Source organism: Dipodomys ordii, unplaced genomic scaffold, assembly GCF_000151885.1.
Source record: "Dipodomys ordii isolate 6190 unplaced genomic scaffold, Dord_2.0 Scaffold8, whole genome shotgun sequence".
Taxonomy (NCBI): domain Eukaryota; kingdom Metazoa; phylum Chordata; class Mammalia; order Rodentia; family Heteromyidae; genus Dipodomys; species Dipodomys ordii.
In genome coordinates, this window is record NW_012267224.1 from 7,955,432 (window position 1) to 7,980,763 (window position 25,332).

Here is a 25,332-nt window from a genome sequence, read left to right on the forward strand (position 1 = left end):
TTGAGGTTTCTTGGAGTATTTTATGTTTTCTGTGATGTCAACAAGAAGGTTTGGATCAATAGTACTTTATAATTTTCCTGGAGCTCAGGAAGGGAAGAGTTAAAAGGTTTAATGAAGTATTGCAAAGGTGTTTCTCCTGGGCAGCAGAGGGTTGAATGTAGGGCACCTTTTGCATTTTAAACATCTATGTCTGACCCTTAGTTCCATAGTTACATAAGAGGAGAATTTTATTTTATTTTTAAAAGGGAAACAGAAAAAAAAGGCTACTGAGAAAAGTGATTGCTGCCCTTGGAGACAGCTTTTATGGTGTGTTTTGTACAGGAGCCATCTCCTCCTGCCTCAAAGTTCTGGAACAAGATGAATGCCCTTGTCAAGGTACTGAGAGGCTGGAGTGATGGCTGAGGACCAGCCTCAGAGAAACACACAGATGTGTGGGCAGGAGGCGTGGGCACACTCAACAGGTCTGCGTGGGTACCAAGGCAGCCAAACCATCAGCCACACCAGAGAAAGAAATCAGTTATGTAGATCTCGAAGAGGCCAGCAAGGCAGGAGGATTTCCTTTAAAGGACTATACACTCTGGGACCTGCTTTTATGGGAGGCAGTACATGAGAAAAATGTAGTGAGAGTGGCAGGGTCCATATTCACTAACACTAATAGCGTTCATTATATACTGCTGCCCAGCAAGTCAATTTGAAATGCATCCACTGTAATAATGCATCCAATAAATTCACTTTGCCTTACAGAAAAACTAGGTGTTTTTTTTGAACCTTCCGCATTTACAGAGGAGGAAACTGAGGCAATGGTAGGATTCCTTAAGGCCCCACAGAGAGTAAACTAAAATTATTTTAACACATCCTAAATGAAAGGTCATAGAGAAAATGAAGAGCATGGGGCTAGTTGTTATACTTGTCTTCCAACTTTAGTTCCACCAATTGATTTCTTTATGACTTCTCTAAGTCCTTGAACTCAAGGGAACCTCAGATTCCTCATATTTTAATGGGGAGGGGGGGCAGTGTAACAGTAGTTATAAAGCATGTAAAGTGCTTAGCAAAGTGCCTGCCCATTATAAAGGCTCCATAAATGATATCTACTATTATTATCATCGTGTTTTCCCCACGACATCCTTCTATCCTTCCAAATGGGGCTGTTATTAGCATAGTGAATCAGAAGCTGGAATCAGCAGAGAGGAAAGGGATGCTCTGATGGATGGAAGGAAGAGTAGAGGTTGTCTTGCAAAGATACAAAGGCAAGGTTCTTCCACTGGGTCGCACGATTCCACGACTCAATGCATAAATGGCTGTATGCAAAGAGGCTTAATTGAAAGATGAAAGAATAATTGCAGTAGAATAGCAGAGGCCAGAGCAGTTAAGACAAAATGCTGCATATATTAAGCAGGACTCATAGAAATGAAGTGGAAGCCTGAAACGTCTTTGTAGTCTTTGGAGCTAAAGACATTATGATCACCAGAAAACAAACAACAGGAAAAGTAAAGGCTTAGAGGCTACAAGGTCAAGCCTCAGAACCACGCTTGAAATATTTCCTCTCACTACTTATTCCCCTAAGAATTCATCACTTCTCTGTATTATCAAATCAGTGTTAAATTATGATTATATTCTGTTATATGGTACTGCTACAGTCAATGAATAAGACTCCTGGAGCACACTTATCTAGGCAAGTTAGATTTTTGAGTCCTTTTTCCCTTCACCCTTGCTCAGTGGACATAGCTCTTCTCTTCCCTTTGGAAGAAAATAGAGAAGGGCTGAGTTTTTCTGCTTATTTAGCCGTATTGTGTCCTGATGATTTCTTTCCTAAACATATTTTATTAGCATATATGAGTTGTATAAGAGGATTGCATGGTGACACATGCATGCATAAATGTAATGTACCCCTATCAAAAATCACCACCTCCATCCATCACTCTCTCTCACCCACAGCTCTTGAAACAACTTCAGCAGGTTACATCCTGCTATATTCCCATATATACATAAAGTACTCTGACAGTTCAGACCAGGTTCGCCTGGCTTCACCTTCTCTGTTCTCCCCACTCCTACCTCTGTTGGCACCAACCCACAACAGAGCTTGTTTCACTTTCTTGTCGTTCTCCGCCTCTCCCCTCCCCCCTACCCCCATCCCATTTTTCATTGTATGCTAATTGTACAAAGAGGTTTCACTGTAGCATTTCACAGGTGCATATATTATATTTTAATCAGACAAATGCCCTCTTTTGCTCTTTCTTTCTACATCCCCTTGTCCTTCTCTTATTCAACAAATTTCAGTGATTTTCCTCAGGTCCTCTTCATATGTAGAGATAATATATTTTAATAATAGCCATTTTCCATCATTCTCTTTCTCTCTCTTTACCCACCTCTCTCTCTGCCCTACAGTCCTACAGCTATAATTATACACAAACACATACACAGTTTGATTTTTTAAATCTTTATCACACTGAAAATGATGATCTCCAATTCCATCTGTTTACAGCAAAAGACATAATTTTATTTTTTACTGTGTGCCAAAATTTCTTTATCACTTTATCAGTTGTTGGGTACTGTAACTAATTCTATAGTTTAGCTATTGAGAACAGAGCTGCAAGAAACATGGATTTGCATGTGCTTGGCTATTGATTTACATTCCTGTGGATATATGCCTGAAAATGATAGAGCAGATTCATAAGGAAGGGCTGCTTTGGCTTTCTGAGGAACCTTCATACTAATTTCCATAGTTTACATTAGTTTACATTCCCACTAACAGTGCATGAGTATTCTTTTTTCCTTCATCTTTGACATTTGTTACTTTCTTGATGATTGACATTCTGAGTGAGGTGATGGGGTGAGATAGAATGTTAGTATAGTTTTGGTTTGTATTCCTTAGTCCTAAGAATGTTGAACATCACATCATGTATCTACTGAATCATTCATTATATATATATATATATATATATATATATATATATATATATATATATGCATACATATATATATATAGAGAGAGATTTCAGTTCATTGACCATTTAATAATGGGGTGATTATTTTGCAGTTTAATACTTTGAACTCTTTGTATATTTTCATTATTAATCCTTCATACATTAAATGGATGGCAGAGATTTTTCTCTGATTCTGTAGGATGTCTCGATTCTGTCTCTTGATTACTGTGCACAAGCTTTATTTGATGTAATCTCACTTGTCAATTCTTGCTTTCATTTTTCTGGGCAGCTGAAATCCTATTTAGAAAATAATTACCTGTGCCTATGTCTTCCAAAGATGTATGTTTTTCTGTAGTAATTGAAAACTTTTAGATCTTACACTGTGATCTTTGATTCATTTGGAGTTTATTTTTGTACTGAGAGAGAGATGGGGTGAAGTTTCAGTCTCTAGATTGTAGATATCTGGTTTTCCCTGCACTATTGTTGAAGATGTCTTTTCTCTAGTGTATGATTTTTGGATCATTTGTCAAAAAAATCAGATGGTGTAGCTGTGTGGTTTTATGTCTAGATCTGCTATACTGTTCTCTTGGTATTTGTGTCTGTTTTTGAGCCAGTACCTTGCTGTTTTTGTTACTGTGGCTCTGTTGTATAATTAGAAGTCCAGTATTGAGACACCACCTCCTGTCCTGCTCTTTTTGCTCAAGGCTGTTGATGCTTACATATATATTTTATCATTGTTTTTTCTATTTCTGTGAAGAATAACATTGGAATGCTAATGGCCACTTCATTGCCTCTGTAGATTGACTTCAGCAATATGGCCCTTTTCACTATATTAATTCTGTCAATCTATGAAAAGGGGAGATTGGTCTATCATATGGAATCTTCTTCAATGTTTTATAGTTTTCATTGTAGAGTTCTTTCATCTCCTTGGTCAACTTTATATAGGGTTTTTTAAATTTTTGAGGCCTTTGTGAATTGAGCTACTTTTCTAACTTTTTTCTCTACCTATTCATTATTTGTAGTTAGAAAAGTTACTGGTTTTTTTTTTTAATGTCTTGCTGTCCTGGTGTATTCTGCTTATCAATCCAGATATCCATTACTCACTTCCCTCTGTCCTGGACCTTGGAAAGCCCTTCTGTATGGATCAATCAGGGGAATCCACTATCCTGAATCTTACATTTGGACTTGATCAACAAGAAGCACTAGTAAGACATAGTAGAGTAGAGAGGGAGGGGGGATAAACCAATTTTGTCTTCCTGGTTGCCTCCCTGCTTAATTGAAGTGGGTTGGCAATGTCCCTCTACTAAAAGCATCTTATCCTGCCAGGCAGCCCTGAACATACTGTACTCTCTCTCTGCGGGCTTTGGAAACCAATCCTTCCCCTGTTCTCTTCTTGGGTAGTAATGATGTCTTGATGTTGCAAGCCTTGAGGTACTGCACCATCCCTTGTTGCTTTCTCCAAAATCCTGCTCGCATCCCTAGAAATAGTATGTACTTTTTTATATTAAACTCTCCTTAATTACCCAGTTTGAGTGCCATCTGTTTCCTGCTGGGACCCTGACTGATACATATGGCCAGTTTAAGTTGTAAAACACAGTCTTGTTATGCTATTTAGAATAACCTAACTATGAAATAGTTAAAACTCCAAGTTGGATTTAGTGCTTTATTTTTCTTAGCTCTGTAGGAGAAAGGGGCTGAGATCATCTTTCTTTCCCCTCAGGTCTTGTTTTGGCTTGTTAACCATGGCTTCTGACTTGGTTGAGTAGAGGTAATAGAAAGGAAAATACTTATGGTAACTCAGACTTCGGAACATAGTGAGCATGGATTCCTTTTCTTAGGGACTTTGTGGGGCCCATTGATGGGGAACCTTCTAGCATCCAAGTGCAGGCCCCATCATGGTCTGTATCTCATTACTTCCTTTGTTCTAGAGAAGTCCAGACATCAACCTTTGTTTCTACCTATGAGCTGAACATGGTTCCCAGGGCACAGATCTGAGTCCAGTACCTACAAGCAGGACTTTATTCTGAAATAGGATTCTTGCAGATATTATTAATAATCTTGAAATGAAATCATCCTGGATTTAGGATGGGCTCCAAAACTAATATAAATGTCCTTAGAAAAGACAGAAAATAAGACAGGGGTGCACAGGGGAGGGGCACGCGAAGCTGAGGCAGAAACTGGAGTGACTGAGGAGAATGGCAAGAATCGCAGACAGCAACAGAGTTAGGTGAGGGACATGCAGTAAATTCTCCCTTCAGCTGATTCCAGAAGGAACCAACCCTACCGATGCCTTGCAATTCAGGCTTCTATCCTTTAGAATGGTGAAGAAATACGTTTCTGCTGTTTAAGCCATCAACTTTGTGTTGACTTGTTACATCAGCTTTCAGAAATATAGAAAAATCTATTTGCCCTTGTAGAGTTTCCTTTCACAGATGCCAACAGCTCTCATGCTTGCTTCTGCTGCTGGGCCCACTTCTTGGCCACAACCTGTTCTTACTCACACAAGTACAACTGTTCACACTCTGGGCCTGTAGGGAATCCTAGCTAGGGCCTTCCTCTTCCTTACCTGTTTCCTTGTTTCCTCTTCTTCTCTTGGTCCTAGCTTGTCAGAAGTCAAGACTAACTCATCCTGTCCCTTTAACTGAAGGAAAAATACATCCCTTCTGTGGGGTTTGTTTGAATGCTGGATTAGGTCTGTGATGACTGCCATGGCACAATGACCAACCTGGAATTGTGCTATATACTCAGAAAGCTGACTTACTTGTTTGTTCTAGGACCAGGGCTTGAACTCAGGAGCACTTGCTCTCAGCCAGGTTTTCAGCTCAAGGTGGCCCTTTACCACTTGAGCCAAGCTTCTAGTTCCATTTTTTGCTGTTTGATTGGATATGAAAGTCAGATTTGTCTTTTCAGGCTGGCCTTGATCCATGAACCTCAGATCTCATCATCTTGCGTAGCTAGAATTGCACTGTAGCTAGAATTAAGTCACTGATGCTGGATGAGCTAAACAATTTGGTATTCAATTTTACACGTTTTGTACGTTATAAACTTGGAAATATATATGTGTGTATACATGTGTGAATATGCACATATAGATACATAGTTAGGACTAAGGAGTCTTGGGTTGCTTCCAGTGGTTTTGTCTTTCACTATTTTATTTTATTTTGGTTGCAGTCATGGCTGTATAGGTCTCTCTGGTCCATATCTGTAGAGTTTATAATAGTATGTGAGTGGCTGGGCTGTGTTTCTCTATTTTACTAGATATTTCCACATCTCACTCTCAGCAGCAATGGATACACATTGCTGCCAAGCAACAATCTCTTCAACCTCTGATACTGCCCAACTTTGAAACTCTGTGCCAACTCTGTGGGTGTAGAATGGCATCCGAGTGTGCTTTTCATTTGCATTTCTCAGAATTTAATAATCTATATTTTAAAAGTGTTTACTAAACACACGTTTTTCCAACTGGGAAAGAACTCTTTGAATCTTTTGTCCATTTTTCTGTGGACCTTTTGATCGATTAATTGAAATATCCAAATATAATTATAGACTTGTCAACCTCGTAGAGTTCTTTCAGCTTTACTTTATGTATGAAAACTTTATTATTAAGTGCATAATCATATAACATTGCTTATGAACTCTTGAAAACTGATTGCTTTAATATTAATGAAATGACTTTCTTTATACTTGGTTGATATTTTACCCTGAAGATCTATGCTAATGTTAATATAACTGCTCCAGTTTTGTTACATTTTTATCTTTTTATTTGAAATCTTTTGTGTCTATTTAAATTTTTTCGAGTCATGTCTGAGTTGTAGATTTTTATTCAGTCTGATAATTGCTGGGCTTTTAGTCATCTATACTTAATGATATTATTGACATGGTTAGATTTAAACCTAAACTTGCTGCTATTTTTTTTATCTCTGTCTTTTATTCTCTTTTACCTTTTTTTCTGACTTATGTTTTTATGATTCCATTATGTATTTTTAGTAGGCTTATTATCTATCATTGTTTAATTACTGTTTCATTCAGGGATACACACACATACATACCCACACACACAGACACACCTAACTTGCCACTGTCAAATTATAAAATCCATTTCATGTATAATTTAAGACAAAGCTGAGTGCTGGTGGTTCACACCTGTAATCCTAACAATTAAGGAGGCTGAGATCTGAGGATTGTAGTTTGAAGCCAGGCTTGGCAGGAAAGTTCATGAGACTCTTATCTGCAGTTATCCATCAGGAAAATACAAGTGGAGCTATGACTCTAGGCTTATAGCAAGAAAGCTCAGGGACAGCATAAAGGCCCTGAGTTCAAGCCACATGACTGACTAAAAACAAAACCAAACCAAAGCCTTAACAGTATATTTCTACTTTTGCTTTCCAGGCCTTTTGCCAGTATTTATGGACAGTTTGTACCTACATATATTGAAACTTCTACTACATTCTCAGGGTAAATGTCCACTTCACTACTCAAGTGTATATATGTTTCTTCTCACCTATTTTCTAGGTTATCTAACTTAGAAATATACTTCCTTATTTCACCCAAGAATTGTAGTTGTTGTTTCGCATATGGGTTATAGTATATAACTTGCTGTAAATAGTCATTTTCTTTACCATAAACACCAATATAGGCAAAACTGCAATTAAAAGAAGTTTCTACTAAATAAGTGATATAAATGTAACGTACTCAGCAAGCTTAATGCTACAAACTTAGTGAATTCTGCCCACAGTATGATCTCACCAAAATTTCAGTTATCATGATTAGTTTTCCAGTCAAATCTTAGATTCACCTTGACATAATGCTGTTTGGACACCTGTAATAACCCGTGGGGCCCTGATAATCAGCAGGGCCCAATAGTCAGCATGGCCCCTTGGAGGCCCCTTGGAGGTCCCCCTGCTGGAGGGGGCGGGGCAGGGCAAGCCTCACAGCTCCACAGACCAGGCCAGGGAGAGAGCAGGGCTTTGAGAAGCTGACGTCACCGCCCCGCGGGGCACCACGGGAGGGGCGAAAGGGGCGTGGCATGCTGCTGAAAGGGGCGTGCCATGCTGCCGATAGGGGCGGGGCGTCGAGCCCCACAGGGTGAGCTGAGGATTGGGATTGGAGAGGGGCAGCTTGAGGGAAGAGCATGAATGGTGGTTTGAAACCATTAGTGGGACGGGGGGAGGGAGCAGTCCTGAGGAAAACAGTCTGCAGGGGACCGGAAGTCCTGAGGAGAAGAGGAAGGGAAAACATTAGTTACTGCAGGGGAGGAGAGTGGGGAGGGCGTGGAGGAGGGACGGCGGGAGGGGAAAGCGGCCTGGTCGGGCAGGGCAGGCCTCTGGGCCCAGCCTCCTCTGGAGAGGCCCGTGGAGAGGCCTCCCGGGGTAGGGCCGGGCAGGGCCGGGCAGGGCAGGCCTGTGGAGAGCGGAGAGGCTGGCGGCGGAGGAGGAAGGGGAGACAGGGAGCAGCCTGCCCCTCTGGAGGTCTGGAGGTCTGGGGTTGGAGGTTTGCAGACTGACTCGTCGGTGGTTTGCAGACCCACTGACCAAGGTCGGGGGTCAGGACTGCCTGCTGGAGGCTTGGAGGTGTGGTGGCCGAGGCTGCTCTTGGTTCTGGGATCTAGCCCAGGACAAGGTAGGCTCAGGACCCTTTTCTGGTGTACATAGTGTAAATAAACGTCCCTGTCCTGCCTCGATGGGTGGTCTCGCTCTCCGGAGGTCATGAGTCACCGCGTGTCTCTGTCTCTACAATACATGTGAAGAAGGAGCCGCTCCATCTAAGTACATTTTCCTACTCAGTATCGTTTGCCTGTTGAAATGATCAAAACCTGCTTTAGTTATGTGCAGAGATTGTGTTCTGCACTGGTTTGCCTTCAAGCATGGAGTAGCAGGAGTCTCTATCATGAAGGGCAGCATGTTTAAGCAGGATTTGAACCTCCGTGCACTGAGTGTATATATTGGCATTTTTACTGTGTGATCTTAGGTGCGTCATTTGTCAGTGATGTCAGACCAGCTGAGCTGGCTCATGAGAGCCTATAGTTGAATTTTGGGCCTTTTTTTTTTTAACAAATTATATATTTTGTGAGTACAAAAATTATATAAACTGTTAAGTATAAAATTGATATTACAAACTAAATTAATACGCAAAATCATTACTTCCTAATTATTTTACCATTAATTGTATTCTTGAGTTTGTGTAGGTGTTTTATCCCTGGAGAAGGACAAAGTAACAGAATGTACAAGGTGGTACACCACTGCCCATCCTTCCCCACCTCTGCCTTTGGTTACATCCCAACTGGTTGATAAAAACTAGCCATAGTGGGAGTATTTATACCACAGACATTGACAAGTATTATAAGCCATCGTTGCATTTATCATTTTGATTGTGGTCCAGCCCTAAGTAAATGAGAGAGAAAATGTTAATGCAGATTAAACTGCATAAACTGTGGCTCTTCTATGATGAGTAGCACACATATTGAAGAAATGCTTTCCTTACCAGTGTCTGCAAACTGTTAACAGATTCAGCAAAGTTGCGTTTTGGTTTTGGTTTTTTTGTGGGGTGGGGGCTACTGTACTAGGCTTCGAAGACAGAGCTTTGTACTTGCTAGGCAGGCACTCCACCATTAGACCAACACTCCCAGCTCCCCACTGCTTGTTTTTGTGTTAGTTATTTTTTTCAATAGGGGCCTGTGCTTTTGGTCCAGGGCTTGCTTCAGTCCTGTGTCATTCTCATATGACTTATGTGTAGTTAAGATTGTAACCATGTGCCATCATCACATGTGGTATGCCTACTCTTAAACTACAAAAGCCCTGACAAAAATAAAATGCTCTACACATTAACTTTCTAAGTTGATAGACTTCATATTTTAGACCAGTGTTAAGTTTACAGAAACAGTAGGCGGAAAGAGATCTCCTCTGACTCTGCTCACGGTAGGATAAATGTCCTTCTGGGTTCTGTAAAGTCCAGGGCTTTACACTGGCTATTTTGCCATCACCTGTTAGGTACATTCCCCAAGGACATGGGGGAGAGCATCAGACACCCTCAAATCTCCTGTACTAGGCAGAAGGCTTGAAATGGACATTTGTTGAATTAATGGAGGATGAACGAATACATTTCAGATACAAGCAAGTATCATCAGCAGTGGAAATTAAGGCCTCGCCACCAATTGTAGATGAGACCACTACAGGCTCTAATGTCAGATGACAGGAGGATAGCATTCAAGTGTTGAGGACTAGAGCAAAGGTCCCACAACTTCTGATAAATAAGCACAAGACATGATAATCATGGCCAGAAGAAAGTTTTCCAAGAAGGGGATGTTGACCCAGGCATCCATAAACTGGTGACTGCCTCTGTTTACCAGCTGAGAGATTTTCAGATAATGAACCGTGAAAGCCTGCTATGCAGAAGCACTCTGCAATAATTTTTCATTTGCCACAAGTCAGCTTCAGGGATCAAGGACACCTAAGCACACAACCCGCTCATGCATGTTACTTTAAAGCATATTTTAAAGTTATGAATATGGTACATTGAGTTAATGAGGTATGTTGTTTTGGTGACAAATATTTACATTCTACATATGCCTATTGATGTCAAGTGTGTAAGTGTTTCATTTTCTTCCTTTTCTCAGGAGGCTGGGCTGCAGATGGAAGAGGCCCTTGTGTCTGGGACACATTCACCCATCAGGGAGGAGAGAGAGTTTTCCAGAACCAGACTGGTGATGTCGCTTGTGGCAGCTACACTCTGTGGGAGGAAGATTTGAAATGTATCAAACAGCTTGGATTGACTCATTACCGCTTTTCTCTTTCCTGGTCACGTCTGTTACCTGATGGGACGACAGGTTTCATCAACCAGAAAGGCAAGTGTTTCTTAAAAATAGAAGGTTGCAGCTTTAATTCAAGGTTATTGCTGCAGTCTGGCATAATTAATCCAGTACGCTATTCTACAGGGTAGCTTTGAAATTACAAGTTTTTAGAGTGATTACAGGATCAAATGTTCGAAATGGGATTGCATTTGCTTTCAATAATATTTTGGATGTTCTTGGCTGTTGAGCTCTTCCTAGGAAGAAGAGGAAGAGACCAGTCTAGGGGAGTTTGGAATAAGGTTTTATTTATATACGTTGTTCTCTGACTGATGACTTGAAGAGCTATATCAGAAAGTTGTACTAAACTATTTTCAGTTGTGTTATCCTATAAAGACTTAGGGCGAAAAATCTCTGAAAAACTTGAGAGGGTTCTGAACATTTTAACTGAGCTGAATTAGTAGAGCTAATTAGCTATGGTAAGGATTAGCACCTAGATCCCTGGGGTTCATTTGCTTGAGATGGAGTACCAGCTGCATCACTTACTATGTGTATAAGTGTCTCTTGAACATCTCAGGGCCCTCTGCCTTTCCAGGAGTAGGAAAGAATGCTGCAAGAGTTCATGCTCCAGAAAGTTATTGGAAGAGTAAATGATAAATTTACCCTTTGTAAAGGGCTAACACAGTGTCCATGTATCAAAAGCATTCAACACGTGTACTATTACTCTTTTATTATATCTTGTATTTGAAAGAGCCATTCTTCACCTTATTGAGTGTCTTTTATTTATTTGGCATTTGAACACATGTTTTCTCTACTCCTCATAATCAGCAGAGATTATAATGATGTTAGTTTGCCAAGGGTATGTCTAAGTCCACATATTTGGAAAATGGTAATATGGAAATTAAACCTAAGGTCTGGGTATATCCTTTTACATAACAGGGTGGGAAAACTAAGACCTGAGGGCCAAATCTGGCCTGGCACCTGTTTTTGTAAATAAAGTTTTATTGGAACATTGCCATGCCTACTCACTATACATCATCTATGGTAGCATTCCTATTATAATGGCAGATCTGAGTAGTTGGGGCATAGACCATATGGCCTGTACAGCCTAAAATATTCACTATGTGGTCCTTTGCAGGAAAAGTTTGCCAAGCTCTGTTCTACAACATATGGCTTCTTAATAATGGTCCTACATTATTACTTTGTCTTAGAAAAGAGTTTATACTACTCCTAAGGCCAGGACTAGATGAAGCAAGTGTGATGCCTTGAGTATAAATTTTAAGGCAAGTATCCTAAATGAAGGATGAGTACTTACTTCCATAATGTGAGATTGAGAATACCTTCTGACCTCATCAGACTTTCTACAGCCCAGATACTTTCTGGGCTTCTTTATGAGTAAATTCTATGATTGTCTACATCCCATAGGGACAGTGTTACATCCCATAGGGACAGTTTCTTGGTGAGTTTATACATTTGTGATGTTCATTTCATGAACATCATGTTTATTTTGACATGAAGCTACAACTTCATGGGCTCACATGAAACGTAAGCCTTCAGGTAATCACCTCTAAATAGGGCCAGGCAAAATGAGGGGCTTGGTGAGTGGTTCTTTAATGTCTTCAATTCTGAAGTGAGTATCTCTTAACTCATGGCTCTTGGTTAAATGTCTACCTTCTGGATATCACATGTACTTTTTGACTTTGAACAGAAGATGATTTACCGTTTAGGTTAAAAGTGAATTCCTAATTTTCTGTCTTTCTCAGTTAACATCTGTACTTTCTCTTCCCTTTGATTCCATCATATCCCAAGGTCTAAATGCTAAAAGCAATCTTTGCATCTTTTCATTTTTTGCTTCCTAGTTCTCCGTTGCTCAATATGGTCCATTTTGTTACGTTTGTACCTTATTCCTTCATCATCTTCTCTACTCCTTTCTTGGCTTAGGTGTTGATTATTCTCAACTAGGGCTTTCTGATGCACTTGATGTTTATTTCTCCTTTGTCTCTGTCTCTTTCTCTCTGTCTGTCTCTTTGTCTTTATCTGTCTCTGTCTCTGTCTGTCTGTCTTTCTCACTCTCTCTCTCTCTATGTCCTTCAATTCTTTCTATATAATACGGTCACAACAATTTTCTTAAAGCTTGGCTTAAGTTATATTTGTTTGGGTCATCTTTTGCTAAATCAAAGTAAGATAAAGAATTTAGTGATGGCAAGCCAGAATATACAGCCTGGCCTCCTTCCTATATCATTCATGTTCTTTTGGCCTTGGTCTTAACTCACCTCTAAAGCTTTGCAGGCTGCAATTTCCTCTTGTGTATAACCCATGCAATTCCTCCATGCAATCTCCCAAGCCCATAACCCATCATTTATTAAACATACTATGCACTTATCAATCTCTGTGGGAATTATGACATTCTTCTTCATTCTTCAAATGGCCTTTCCTTAACTCCCAACTATACCTGGCAATGGTCTAGCCTCCTGGTCAGATCTAGTATAGATCCTTCCTCTTCCTTAAAGTTTCTTGCTTAAAAATAAGTTTCTTTCTTTCTATCCTCATAGCATCTATCTTTGTTGTTACTGTTTTTATGTCTTCTGTAAGATTATGAGCACCTTGAGTTTAATTTCATTTAGCAAAGTGCACCAAGTATTCCCTATGCACATAGGACTGTGCTAAGTACTCACAAAACAGGTATAAGACAGCCTAATATGCAGATAATTTTCCTTTTTGCATCTCGTTAACCTAGTCTAATTCTTTCTAAGGAGGGATGTGTTCAGTAAATGGTTTCTTAATACTAGGCCAGTATCAATCAGGAAATCATTCTAAGGACAGTAATGATGACATTTTGTTGAGAATGTAAACATGCAGGTCACCATGCCAAATTTTATCTGAAATTCCAATATTCCAAAGGTGCTAAGGAATTTTTTTCTTTTCTTTCTTTCTTTTTTTTTTTTTTTGGTTTGTCATGGGGCTTGAACTTTGGGCTTGGGTGCTGTCCCTGTACTCTTCAGCTCAAGGCGAGCACTCTACCACTTGAGCCACAATGCTACTTCCGGGTTTTGAGTGGTATATTGGAGATAAAAGTCTCACAGACTTTCTTGCCTGGGCTGGCTTTGAACCTCGATCCTCAGATCTCAGCCTCCTGAATAGCTAGGATTACAGACGTTAGCCACCAGCGCCCGGCATTTAAGGAATTTTTCTACAACAAAACTGAAAGTATAAGCTGACTTGAATTGCTGTGTAACTATAAAAGAATGGCATGACGTTGGGTTATTCTGTTTGATGAGACTGTGTATTTTTCTCTATAAAAAGGAAAGGAATACTGATCCAGACACATTGTCGGTGTTACTATACTCCAAGTTTCCTTTTTAGAACTCAAAACATTTCCCTAAGACTTTTAGATAAAAGATTGTGGACCTATATTGATATGACAACATATAAGCCTTTTAAGGTTCGTGGGGACACAATACCATGTCAGGCTGAGGGAGAGGGAGGTGCCAGAATCTCCTGAAGAGCAAGGTAAGTCACTCATGCCAAGCTCACGTGGAAGTCACCTGCCCAGGGCACTGTTTTGTGTTTGCCTCAGCTTCTGTAAAGACACAGCTGATTAATATTATACACTTTTCCCAGAACAAGAGGGCAATGGAGGTGCGTCCAGGAGGCGGAATTTCAATAAGCAGTTGTTCATTCTTGTGCAGTGATCTGTTGAAACAATTGGAACTGTTTTCGCTCAGAAAGGCCATCATTTTTTTTCTCCATTTAAACATTTTCTCAAAGAGCATGCAAAGAAGTAGGAGATCCTTATTACTATCCTTTCCAAGGAATTGCTTTCTGTGTTTTTGACTCCCCGTTTTAAAGCTTGATTGGAACCTGGTAAAATTCTACATCTCCAAACCGGAAGGATATTTTACAAAGTGAAATTGTTACATAGCTTTTTCTATTTCAAATGTCAAATTTTCAGGGATTAACAAGAAGAGATTGAGCTTTCAACTGAACTCACCTATTTCTGCATTCTCAACTGTCCAAATGCATTTTCCTATCTTCCACAAATACAAGTTTCAGGTGATTATTAGGGGATTTGCATTTTGGAAAGAAAAAATAGAAATATTTGAGCAGAATATCTTGCTCACTTTAAGACTTAAAATATAAGATACTTAGAAGGAATTGTATGAATAAATTTACTGTACAAACATCCAACTTGTACTGTATTGTATGTTCAGCATTATGGTAGGTGGGCTGAATTTCTCCCTTCCCTAAAACCTTGTCTTGAATCTTAGAAGTTATGATGATATTAGCTCACCAGTAAAAGGAACCTTACATTGAAGGATCCAAAGATGAGATTATCTTGCATTACCTGTGTAATCTCTTGGGTCTTTATAAGATGGTGGACCAGAGTCACAGAGAGGGGATGTAAGGACCAAAAGAGACAACAAAATGGAGAGATGAGGGTGAAAATGGAGGAGAGAGTTATAAAAGAAGACATGTAGGAAGCTCATGCCTTCTGAAATAGCCAAGAAAGTGTATTCTAGTTGACATTCTCCAGGCGGAAGTGACCTTACCATCACCTTGATTTTAATACACTGAGACTTGGACTTCTGACCTCTAGAAGTCCAAATAATAAATTTTTGTTGATTTCTTTGTGGTAATTCATAATAGCAGCAGTGAATGACTAATATAGGTAGTGTGATAAGAGAAGGTAGAACAATGAATAAAATTGATTATATGAGTCTTGAGAGACATAGAACAAAGATACTGGTTAAGTTCATGAGCATTACAGTTTTCATAGTTTGTTAAAGGTAATTTTTAAAAAATTTAAGTGGGAGCATTATTTCCCCAGGTTGTAGTCCTCTCCTATTCTAAGACAATTTCCCTATTTTTTTTTTTATTGGCAGGGAGCACTAGGAATTGAACCGGGTTCTTCTATTGTTTAGGAAAGTGCTCTACTTACTTGAGTTATGCCCCTAGCTCACCTATTTATTTGTTCTACATAATCCTGCTTCACTCCCAGACACAGTTGATGGGACAAAGGAAAGACAAATGTTCAGATATCAAAGCAGAGAATACAGTATCCATGATGAAAGAGATATACAGAGGTTTGAATTCTTAAAATAATCATTTGGAAACAGAAAAAGGTCCATATGACCTCTCAAAGTTTAAGATTTCTAGATTGGTAACTAACTAATAATCATTTAAAAATACATGTTTGTTCAGAGATTTCATTAGGGTTAAAGTACCAGCCTTAGATAAAGCTAAAAGAGTAATGACAAATTGTTCTCAGTTCAAGGTCACATAAGCCATGAGACAGCACCATAAACAATGCTCTTTCACAAACAAGTAAACTTAGGTGGAGACAGGCCAGGTGACTAATCCAAGATCCTTTCAGGTGACTGAGTGAGGTGATCTGCTCTTTGATGTCCTGTTCTACCTCCTTATGGAAAAGTTTCATTACAAAATCAAATAAACTATACAAACCAGAAGCCAAGTGCGCAGTTCTTGGATATTAAATATTAATTATGCAATGCTCTATTATTTAAATTTTATTTATCTTCATTTCACCTCATGATTATTATGTTGCTTGAATTGTATTTCTGGCTATCATTAATGACTACTCCAAAAAGGAATATAAAACAGGATCTGATATTGTGATTAGGTCTCAGGAGGTGAATGCTAAGGTTAGTGAAACAGAGTCACGTATTTCTGGTTCAGGAACATTAGTATATATAATTAGTGGTGTGTTGTAGAGGGATCAGCATAGCCCTTCCAGTGAGAGATTGGGATTAAACACTGGCAGTTCCATTTGATGACACTAAGACTCGCTGATAACAGTTTTCTCAGATGTTTATTAGAAACAAAGATGCCTATTCTAGAGCTTAGAGTTAGGATTAAGCAAAACCATGACATCCATTCAATAACAAAAGCTAGTATTATTTCAGCATTCAAAGTCAATGGAAAGAGTTCACTAAGAAAACACACATATATCAATAAAATGTTATCCATCATACAATTTTTGATATCACATTTGTACAGGAAAAAAATGCAAGTCCAGAGATGGCTTTGTGGAATGTTCTTTCATTGAAAAATAAAGATCCTGACATGGGCCTTTCTAGGACTGAAGCAAAGTGCCTGCAGGGTTCTGCTTCTTTCTAAAGAATGAATTTGGAGAGTCTGTTTTGTTGGCTTATTCAGGTTTTGACAGAGTCCAGCATGTTATGATGGAAGGCCTGAGGTTCTCATTTCTTTCTGGCTTTCAGCTAAGGACCGTTTTCAGCTTTTCAGGGACATCTGCATCACTTGGCTTGTGGCCACCTTTCTTCATCTTTAAAGTCAGCAACAGTGGTTGAGTCTCTCTGAAGTTGCTCTTTACCCCATCTTTTCTTTGCTGTTGCATCCTTCTGATCCCTTTTTCTGTTTTACTTTCTCAAGACTCATGTGGCTATATTAAGTCCACCTGAACATCCTAGTGGAAGGTTCCTATCTCAAGGTCTTTTCCTTAATTGCATCTGCCCACAGTTTCTTTTTTGCCATATATGATAACCTGTGTACCCATTCTACAGGTTAGGGCATGGACATGATTAGGAGGGGAAGGAGTTATATTGCCCACCAAGTTTGAAATAGCATTAAGATATGTTTTTCAAACATGGAGTTATCATGTATGATTTCCACTGTGTTTAAGTTCACAAAGTATTTGAGATGGTGTTCAAAACAGACAGGTAGAACAATAATGTGTTTTTTGCATAGTTTCACTTCTGTTCACAATACTTACCCCTCTTTAGTCTTCCTCCACTTCTGATGAGTGCCATGCTATCCTTATATCAAACTTTCAGTTCCCAGAAGGAGCTCTGTAAGAGAAAGAATATATATAAAATGGTCAGGCAATATATGAAAATAAAGCAGTAACCCATATAGGAAGCCCAGATAGCTAAACCACAACCTTTATAGCAAGTCAGTCCAGAAGTCAGGACATAGTCCTGACTAGGCTGCTACGTACAGCCTTGCTTCCAACCCAAGACCCACCAGAAAAAGCCAAAGACGTTCCCCAAATGAATTACAGAAGATAACTCACTTCTAGCTAACCTTTCTCCAGCTTCCTGTGCCAACAACCTGAGTCAGAGCATGACTAGAGCCTTCCTTTTGTAGCCTATAAGCCTTTCCCTTTTTCTGACTGCCTTCGAGTTTTTGTCAAATGTGAGTGGTAGCGGCTGAGTTTCTCGCTACAACAAGCTTGAGTTAAATCACCTCTTTTTCTCATTTGAGTAGTCTTTACTTTTACATCTCCTTTGGCCTTTTGCATATTCATTTTTGATTTTGCTCTTCCTGGATTACACTTTTCTCCATGCCTTATCTGAATAATTTATATTCATCTTTTAATCAGCATCAGCCTAGATGGTACTAATACCAAAATAACAATAATTATTGTTAGAATGATAGCTAACTTGTACTGAGTCCTTACCATATGTTAAGGACTGTTGTACGCATGTTCAATTTACCAACTCATTAAACTCTCACAATAGTCAAGAATGGATATCTCTCATTATATACATTTTACAGCCTGGAAAGGGATAATTCTGAGAGATCTGGTAACTTGCCTATGGTTGCTGAGCTAGCATGTGATGGCTTAAAGACCACAGTTCAATCTTAAAAGAAGATATGAACTCCAGTCTCCAGTTCCCACTATACTTTTAAAACATCAAACTGAGAGCAGGTCTAAGCTGGAGTCTTATAAGGGTGGACCAGATATCTTCTTGACCTTGATTTCTGAAGCAGAGCATCTTCAACTTAATGTCATTCTTCTAAACTTTGCAGTTGTACTAAAGGAACTCTTTCATATGTGTAGTTCTAGAGGTGTGTGTGTGTGTGTGTGTGTGTGTGTGTTTCCATGGACTTTGTCAGAATTTTAGAGTAAATCACCAACCAAATCACAATGTCCCAAGACTCTGAGTAATTGTGTTTGGAACCTTCTAGGATTTTTCTTCCCTGAGATGAGGATCTTCTGTGTTAACCAGGGCAGGCCTTGAACTCCTGACCCAAGTGATCTTTCTCTCTTAGCATCCAGAATAACTGAAACTGCATACTAGTGCTATTTTGGCTTTGATGATTGTAGATTTTTCATGCTCACTGAGTTTCCTTTTCAAGACTTGTGAAGCTAATAGACTGGGGACAAATATTAACAATTATCTGACTTACTTTTCATAGTGTTTCAGGCCTTGGGAATTCAGAAGTGAACTAGAGAGTCACGGATCTTTTTCTTATGGAGCTTGTGTTGGGGGTGAGTGATAAGCCACAAAAAATGAGTATATAGAGAACTAAATAAAAATGACCTCTACAGTGTGAGCATTTCATAATGTTGAGAGCACCTTACTCAAGCATCTCTCTTCAGAACAAGTGTCTTCCCATTATATCATCTGACTTAAACCTCCTTCCCACTGGATTTCTTTCTGCTTCCTCCTAGACTTCCATTAATTTATACTGAAGAAGTAGTCAACCTTATTTTAAACAAGAATCATCTTGATCCTTTTTCTTTTAAAATGTATTGCCAAACACACCAAAAATCATTTTTCTTCTTCTTTTCCTCTTCCCTTAGGGATTGACTATTACAACAAGATCATTGATGATTTGCTGACAAATGGGGTTACACCTGTTGTGGCCATCTACCACTTCGACCTGCCTCAGGCTTTAGAAGACCAAGGAGGTTGGTTGTCAGAGACAATCATTGAAGCCTTTAACAAATATGCTCAGTTTTGTTTCCATACCTTTGGAGATCGAGTCAAGAAGTGGATCACCATAAATGAGCCCAATACTCTTGCAGTGCTGGCATATGACATGGGAATTTTTGCTCCTGGTGTACCTCACATTGGGTCTGGAGGTTACCAGGCAGCTCACAATCTGATTAAGGCTCATGCCAGATCCTGGCACAGCTATGATTCTTTATTTCGAAAAGAACAAAAAGGTATGGTTTCCTTATCATTGTTTTGTTGCTGGTTAGAACCAGCAGATCCCAATTCCGTGCCTGATCAGGAAGCTGTTAAAAGAGCAATCAGTTTCCAGTTGGATTTCTTTGCTAAACCCATATTCATTGATGGTGATTACCCCAAACTTGTCAAGTCTCAGATTGCCTCCATGAGTAAAAAGCAAGGCTATCCATCATCCAGACTTCCCGAATTCACAGAAGAAGAGAAGAAAATGATCAAAGGCACTGCCGATTTCTTTGCTGTGCAGTATTATACATCTCGCTTAGTCAAGCACCAAGAGAACAAGAAAGGAGAACTAGGCTTTCTTCAGGACGTGGAGATCAAGTTTTTCTCCAATCCCTCGTGGCAGGGTGTGGGTTGGATCTACGTGGTGCCATGGGGGATACGTAAGCTCCTGAAATATATTAAGGTACATCAGTGATCTATGTGTTCCTGTACATCTTAAGATGTGAAGGCTTGTGTACATGTGCATATGATGAGGATTAATTATCTGACTTTGAAAATAGGGGTCACGTTCAGAATTTGTTGTTAAAATCTATTTTGGCTATCGATGTTACTTGGACATACTTTCCAAGCTAGTGTTACAGTTGTGAGTATAAAAGGAATTTTACTGAAGGAGATGGTTGGGACCTTTTTAGGTCTTTACCATGCTGGATGACATCCAGGTAGCTGAAATTAAAATTTCAAGTTATTGCCTTTCTGGGGAGGAGAAAGTCCTGCCCACAGGACCAACGGGTGAAGGAGCAGTGACAATGAGCAGATGCTGATGGGCAGAAAGATATTTCTGTCTTCTCATTATAATAAGAGTCATTTTACTGTCTTCATGGACATTTGCACAGTTTTGCTTTTCCATTGTTAGTCATAAAAGGTCAGTGTGTGGAAAATTAAGTTAATAGGGTCAGTGCAATTTGATGAAAACTAGTTTTGGGGTTGTAGCTTCAAGAAGATAGAGGGTATTGCACCTGATTTTATGAGCTTTTTTTAAAACATCTGTTTGGAATAAAACTTCTGCTCTCTTGTTCTAGGATATGTATAATAACCCTGTAATTTACATCACGGAAAATGGGTTTCCTCAGTGTGACCCCCCATCTCTTGATGACACTCAGCGCTGGGAGTATTTCAGACAGACATTTCAGGAACTGCTCAAAGGTACCATTTCAAATGATGAAAGATCAATTGTGCAAACTTAATATAATTTCCTCATGTGCTTATTTGCATTCAGCAAAGACCAATGATTTCAAGAACTGAAATTCATGTAAATTAGTGTAAAGGCATGTAATTAGGAGAGGGGCGGAGGAAGATTTTTTGGAAAGGAGAAGGTGAGAATTCTAGTCTTAAGTCCCACCTATTGAAATTGAACAAAGTAAAAAGTGACACTTTTCAACATTTTGTGATTCCTGGGTGAAGGTTAAAAAAGAAGGGATGGTGTCTATTGGGAGAAAACATTAGTTGCTATGAAAAGATTAGCACTGATCAACTATAGCATGCGTATTTGCATATTTTAATATCCTTGCCACCAAAGAGTGAATTAATAGCGTTTTTAAATGACTCCAGTTTAGCATTTGTGTAATAAACTTGCAGTGGTATGAATCTTCCCATCAATGGATTTTGCATTTAAGCTGCATCTAAGCAGCTCAGTTAGAAATAGGGATTTGCTTATTGTTTTTGATATAGGGTTTTAGGATGTCACTGAAGCTGGACCCTTATGTAGCGCAGGCTGATCTTATTGCACTCATGATTATCCTGCCTGACCTTCTTGAGTGCTGGAATTACAGGTAGATACCACCACAGCCAGCTAAAAACAATGTTTGCCATGAAAGAATATATAAATTTTGTTTCAAGACAACATTGCCACAACTCTTTAACTCCATTGATACTCTTCATATTTGAAGGCAAGTGTGTGGGAATCAAGTTAGCTGATAGTGTATGTTTTCAGACTAGTCAACTCATCACCTCACTCATTTAGCATTTTTTTGAGTATTTTTGGAACATTTTTACTTTCTAAGTTGTATTCATTTTCCTTATAAAATAGTCGTATCACAGCAGTAAGATCCAATGAAAAATAAGACTATTTTCGTCACCATAAAATCCTTACTCATGTCTTATTCTATTTGAGGGCTCTGCGAATTGTTTTTCCTGAAAGTATTCAGTATTACTCTAGAAATAGTTAAAAGGATTTCTGGAAAGCAATGCATAGTGGCCTCCTTGTAAAACCTGAAATCGATGGAGTAAATTCTGTACTGAGGTCTAGAAATAATTGGCAAAGGGCCACTGGATTCCTCCAATTTGGTCCCTGCAAAGCAATTCTTTTGTATTACATACACCATAGATTCTTCTTTGGAGTGGGAATTCACCTTCTGATAAGGGAGGGCTAGCTTTAATTTTCTGATATTTCTCTCCATCTCTTCCTGCAAATGAGTCCTGTTCAGAGTCAGCCCATTGAGATTCCCAGGTCTCCTGCTCAAGGACTGATAGGCTATCAAGTGGATTTATGGATGGATACAGGGAGCACAAATGACTTCTCTAAAATTGGTCTGTGTATACTTTGGAAAAGAGACAAAAATAGAAGTTGGTCCTTTTTCATTTCTAGCTTGGCACTCTGTTTATAGCTAATCATGGAAGGGCATTTTATTGCCATCTGAAATAACTTTAAGTACTTTATACTGTGTCATGCTAAAAGTACTAAGTGCATATTGGACCTAATGGTTTAATATAGGAGCAACTGTATTACTCATCTAAGTCATTGATTGTTCTTAATATCTGTGTTCTCTCCTTAATATTTTCCATGCTAAAATCTGGATGGTAGAGTCAAACTAAACAGAAAAACATCGAAGATCAGAAGAGAAAATGTGAGATTTGAGTTAGGGGCAAAGAAAGAAATAGCACTGATAAGATCCCATTTTTCATGTTGAAATTCTATTGTCTTTAAATAATTTGATTGGGAAAGTACAGGGCCTCACCAAATCATGATGGATTCCCTTAGGAGTTTTTGACCTTTTGATGGTGTAAAATGATATGCATTCAGTTAGTCATGGAATCTTGAATTTTATATCTCGAACTTTGGCTGGGCTCGTGTAGTGTGGTACTATACTTTCTTACCAGGTTGGACAGCAATGGAGAGCTACAGCACTCGGCTAGCTATACAATCCTGAGGATGCATGACAGAGGTCTGTGCTGCTCAGCTGTCACATGCAGTGGGTGGGATGCACTAAATATGTATTGGACCTAATGATGGCTTCATAGAGAAACCACTGTATTACTCATCTAAATTACTGACAGTTCTGTATTTTCTTCTGAAAAATTACAATACACTATTTATGTTTATTGCCACTAATGACATTTTGTTTTTTTCTTTAATATATATGGTCTTGTAATATGTATGAAAATCTGCATAGTGAGAACCTCTGTACATGATTCTTATTCTTCTAGCTAGCGTGGCTGATGTGTTTTGTATGTGCTTGTATGGACACCAAGGCTTTTTTTTCCATCTTAGAACTTTTTCCTATTAATGCATCCCCTTCTAGGAGCTATCTACTTTACCCACCCCCATCTATATTGTTACAACAGTCAGGATAAAATGTAGCACTTGTCAATAGATAATTAATTGGTCCAGATGTAGGTACATAACATGAACCCAGCCAGTCTCAGCTCTTTCTGGACTTCAGAACTTGGACAAAGCAATCTGTCTCTTAGACCGTGGTGGTGGTAGGATACAACTGTATAGGCCATCCCTCATTTTGTACTGCCACAGAAGGCTAGAAACCATGAGAAGGGAGGCACCTAGGCGTTAAGGGAGAATTTCCCGATGGTGTTTGGGCCTCTGATTCCAGTTTCTACTGAAATCCAGCTGTATGCATGTTTTTGAGAGGCATTTTACTTATAACAATTTTTTTTAAAATAAGCTCTTTTATTTTCCTTTTTCTGTCACTTGGAGCATAAGAGTTAGGGGAACTGGCTTCTCAAAAGGCTGCCATTTGCTAAAAACCCAACGTTACTTAGGGATATTTGAACAAGACAGAATGTATGTTATCAAAATTATTATTGATTATTTTGGCATTTGGGCGATATGTGAGTTCAAGAATTTTTATGCTTGCTAGGCAAGCACACTACCACTTTAGCTATGCGCCAGTCCTTTTGCTTTTAGTTTTGGGTTTCAGATTGAGTCTTGGCTAAATTTGCTTGGGCAGGACTGGGATCTTCATACTCCTACCTCTGCCTGAGAGCACAGGCATGTGTCACCACATTCACTTACTTAGTTCAACACTTTCTACACCAAAGTGCTCTTTTTTTTATCTTACACAAAACTTATTTTCTTACATTTGGTCTTGAATATATTCTCTGGAAGTGGCCTTATACTGTCTGTCTCTGAAAGGACCAGCAGATTCCGTGACCTTGGGATGAAACTCTGATAGCCTATACCCTACCTCACATCCAAAAAGCCAATCTGAAATTACTAATCAGTTTCCTGAGACTCCTTTGTGGTAGCACTGATGATCTTAGTTGGCAAGAAATTTGCGAGTAAGAAGCATCCTGTGAGCAATTAAAAAATAATAACAGGCCAAGGAAGACATTTGTGAGAAGCCCTGCAGGTGGAAAGCCCACCAAAACCTAGGGTGTCAGATGGATGATGGCTTTGTGATTCCCAGGAACAAATTCTTCCCTCTGACATCACACATGTGGACAGGCACCTAATGACACTAGAGTTGGATCAATGGTGTCTGCCTGGAGGGCTTTCTGATCTCTTCAGGTAAAACCCTACAGCAATTAATGGAGCAGTAAAAAAAGGAAGCTAATATTTCTGTTTCCTTTTGGGAAAGTATTTTAAAAAAATGAGAGAGATTTTTAAAAAGTCACTTTATAAAAGAGAGTGATCAGCTAGTGCTTTTTAAAACATTGTATTGTTTAATTGTACTTAAACATCTTTAAATAGGTCATATTTTAATTATGATGATAGATACAGATATGAGTAAAGCAATGTCAAAAAACACCTTGAAATAATTTATAATGCGGCTGGCACTGCTATATAAATTACTCAGAAAAGGACCTGTGTCAAATTGTCTTCACTCCTAGTTTGTATATAAGTGGGGGAATAATGCTTTTCTTCATAGAGTTGTTATAAAGATTCATTTAATTAGTGCTTGTCTCCCTCATCCCTGCATCAATTGCCTATCACAGAATGGTAATGTTTACTGTAAAAATGTGCACACTTACAAATATATCAATTGCCTCCAACTTGTTTTCCTGGCTATTTCACAAAAATGCTAGTCCAAGGGTTTTTGTTGTTGTCTTCTATTCTTGGAATAAGAGCATATTCCCCCATGTCTGCATGTTTTTTGGTTGCTTTTTGGGGGACACACTTCAAGATAATGAGTCATTGGTCGCTTCTGTCTGAACTGTGTATAGGCAAAGGCATCTACTCCATTCATCATTTCCATCTGAGAGGGGACTAGATTAGGTAAAACATCAAATTATTAGCAACAGAAGCAGCTGTCCAGCAATGGAGAATGACTTGGCCATTTACATTTTTGTATATTTTTTGATTCAGTGTTCAGCACCCAGCCAAATCTATCTTTCTTCCTTCCTTCCTTCCTTCCTTCCTTCCTTCCTTCCTTTCTTTCTTTCTTTCTTTCTTTCTTTCTTTCTTTCTTTCTTTCTTTCTTTCTTT

At 39.0% G+C, this 25,332-nt stretch overlaps 1 protein-coding gene across 2 annotated transcripts in view; it reads left to right on the plus strand.

Annotated features, from left to right (window-relative positions):
* The window catches only part of LOC105980351 (cytosolic beta-glucosidase), a 100,079-nt gene that overhangs the window by 22,418 nt on the left and 52,329 nt on the right, over positions 1-25,332 (plus strand). Inside the window, exons 2-4 of one of the 2 annotated variants that reach the window (XM_013009200.1) lie at positions 10,537-10,764; positions 19,280-20,076; positions 20,727-20,816. In XM_013009200.1, coding sequence (XP_012864654.1) covers positions 10,537-10,764; positions 19,280-20,076; positions 20,727-20,816 — 1,115 coding nt within the window. Of the gene's footprint in view, positions 1-10,536; positions 10,765-19,279; positions 20,077-20,692; positions 20,817-25,332 lie in introns of both variants that reach the window. The other variant, XM_013009201.1, reaches the window with a different exon arrangement.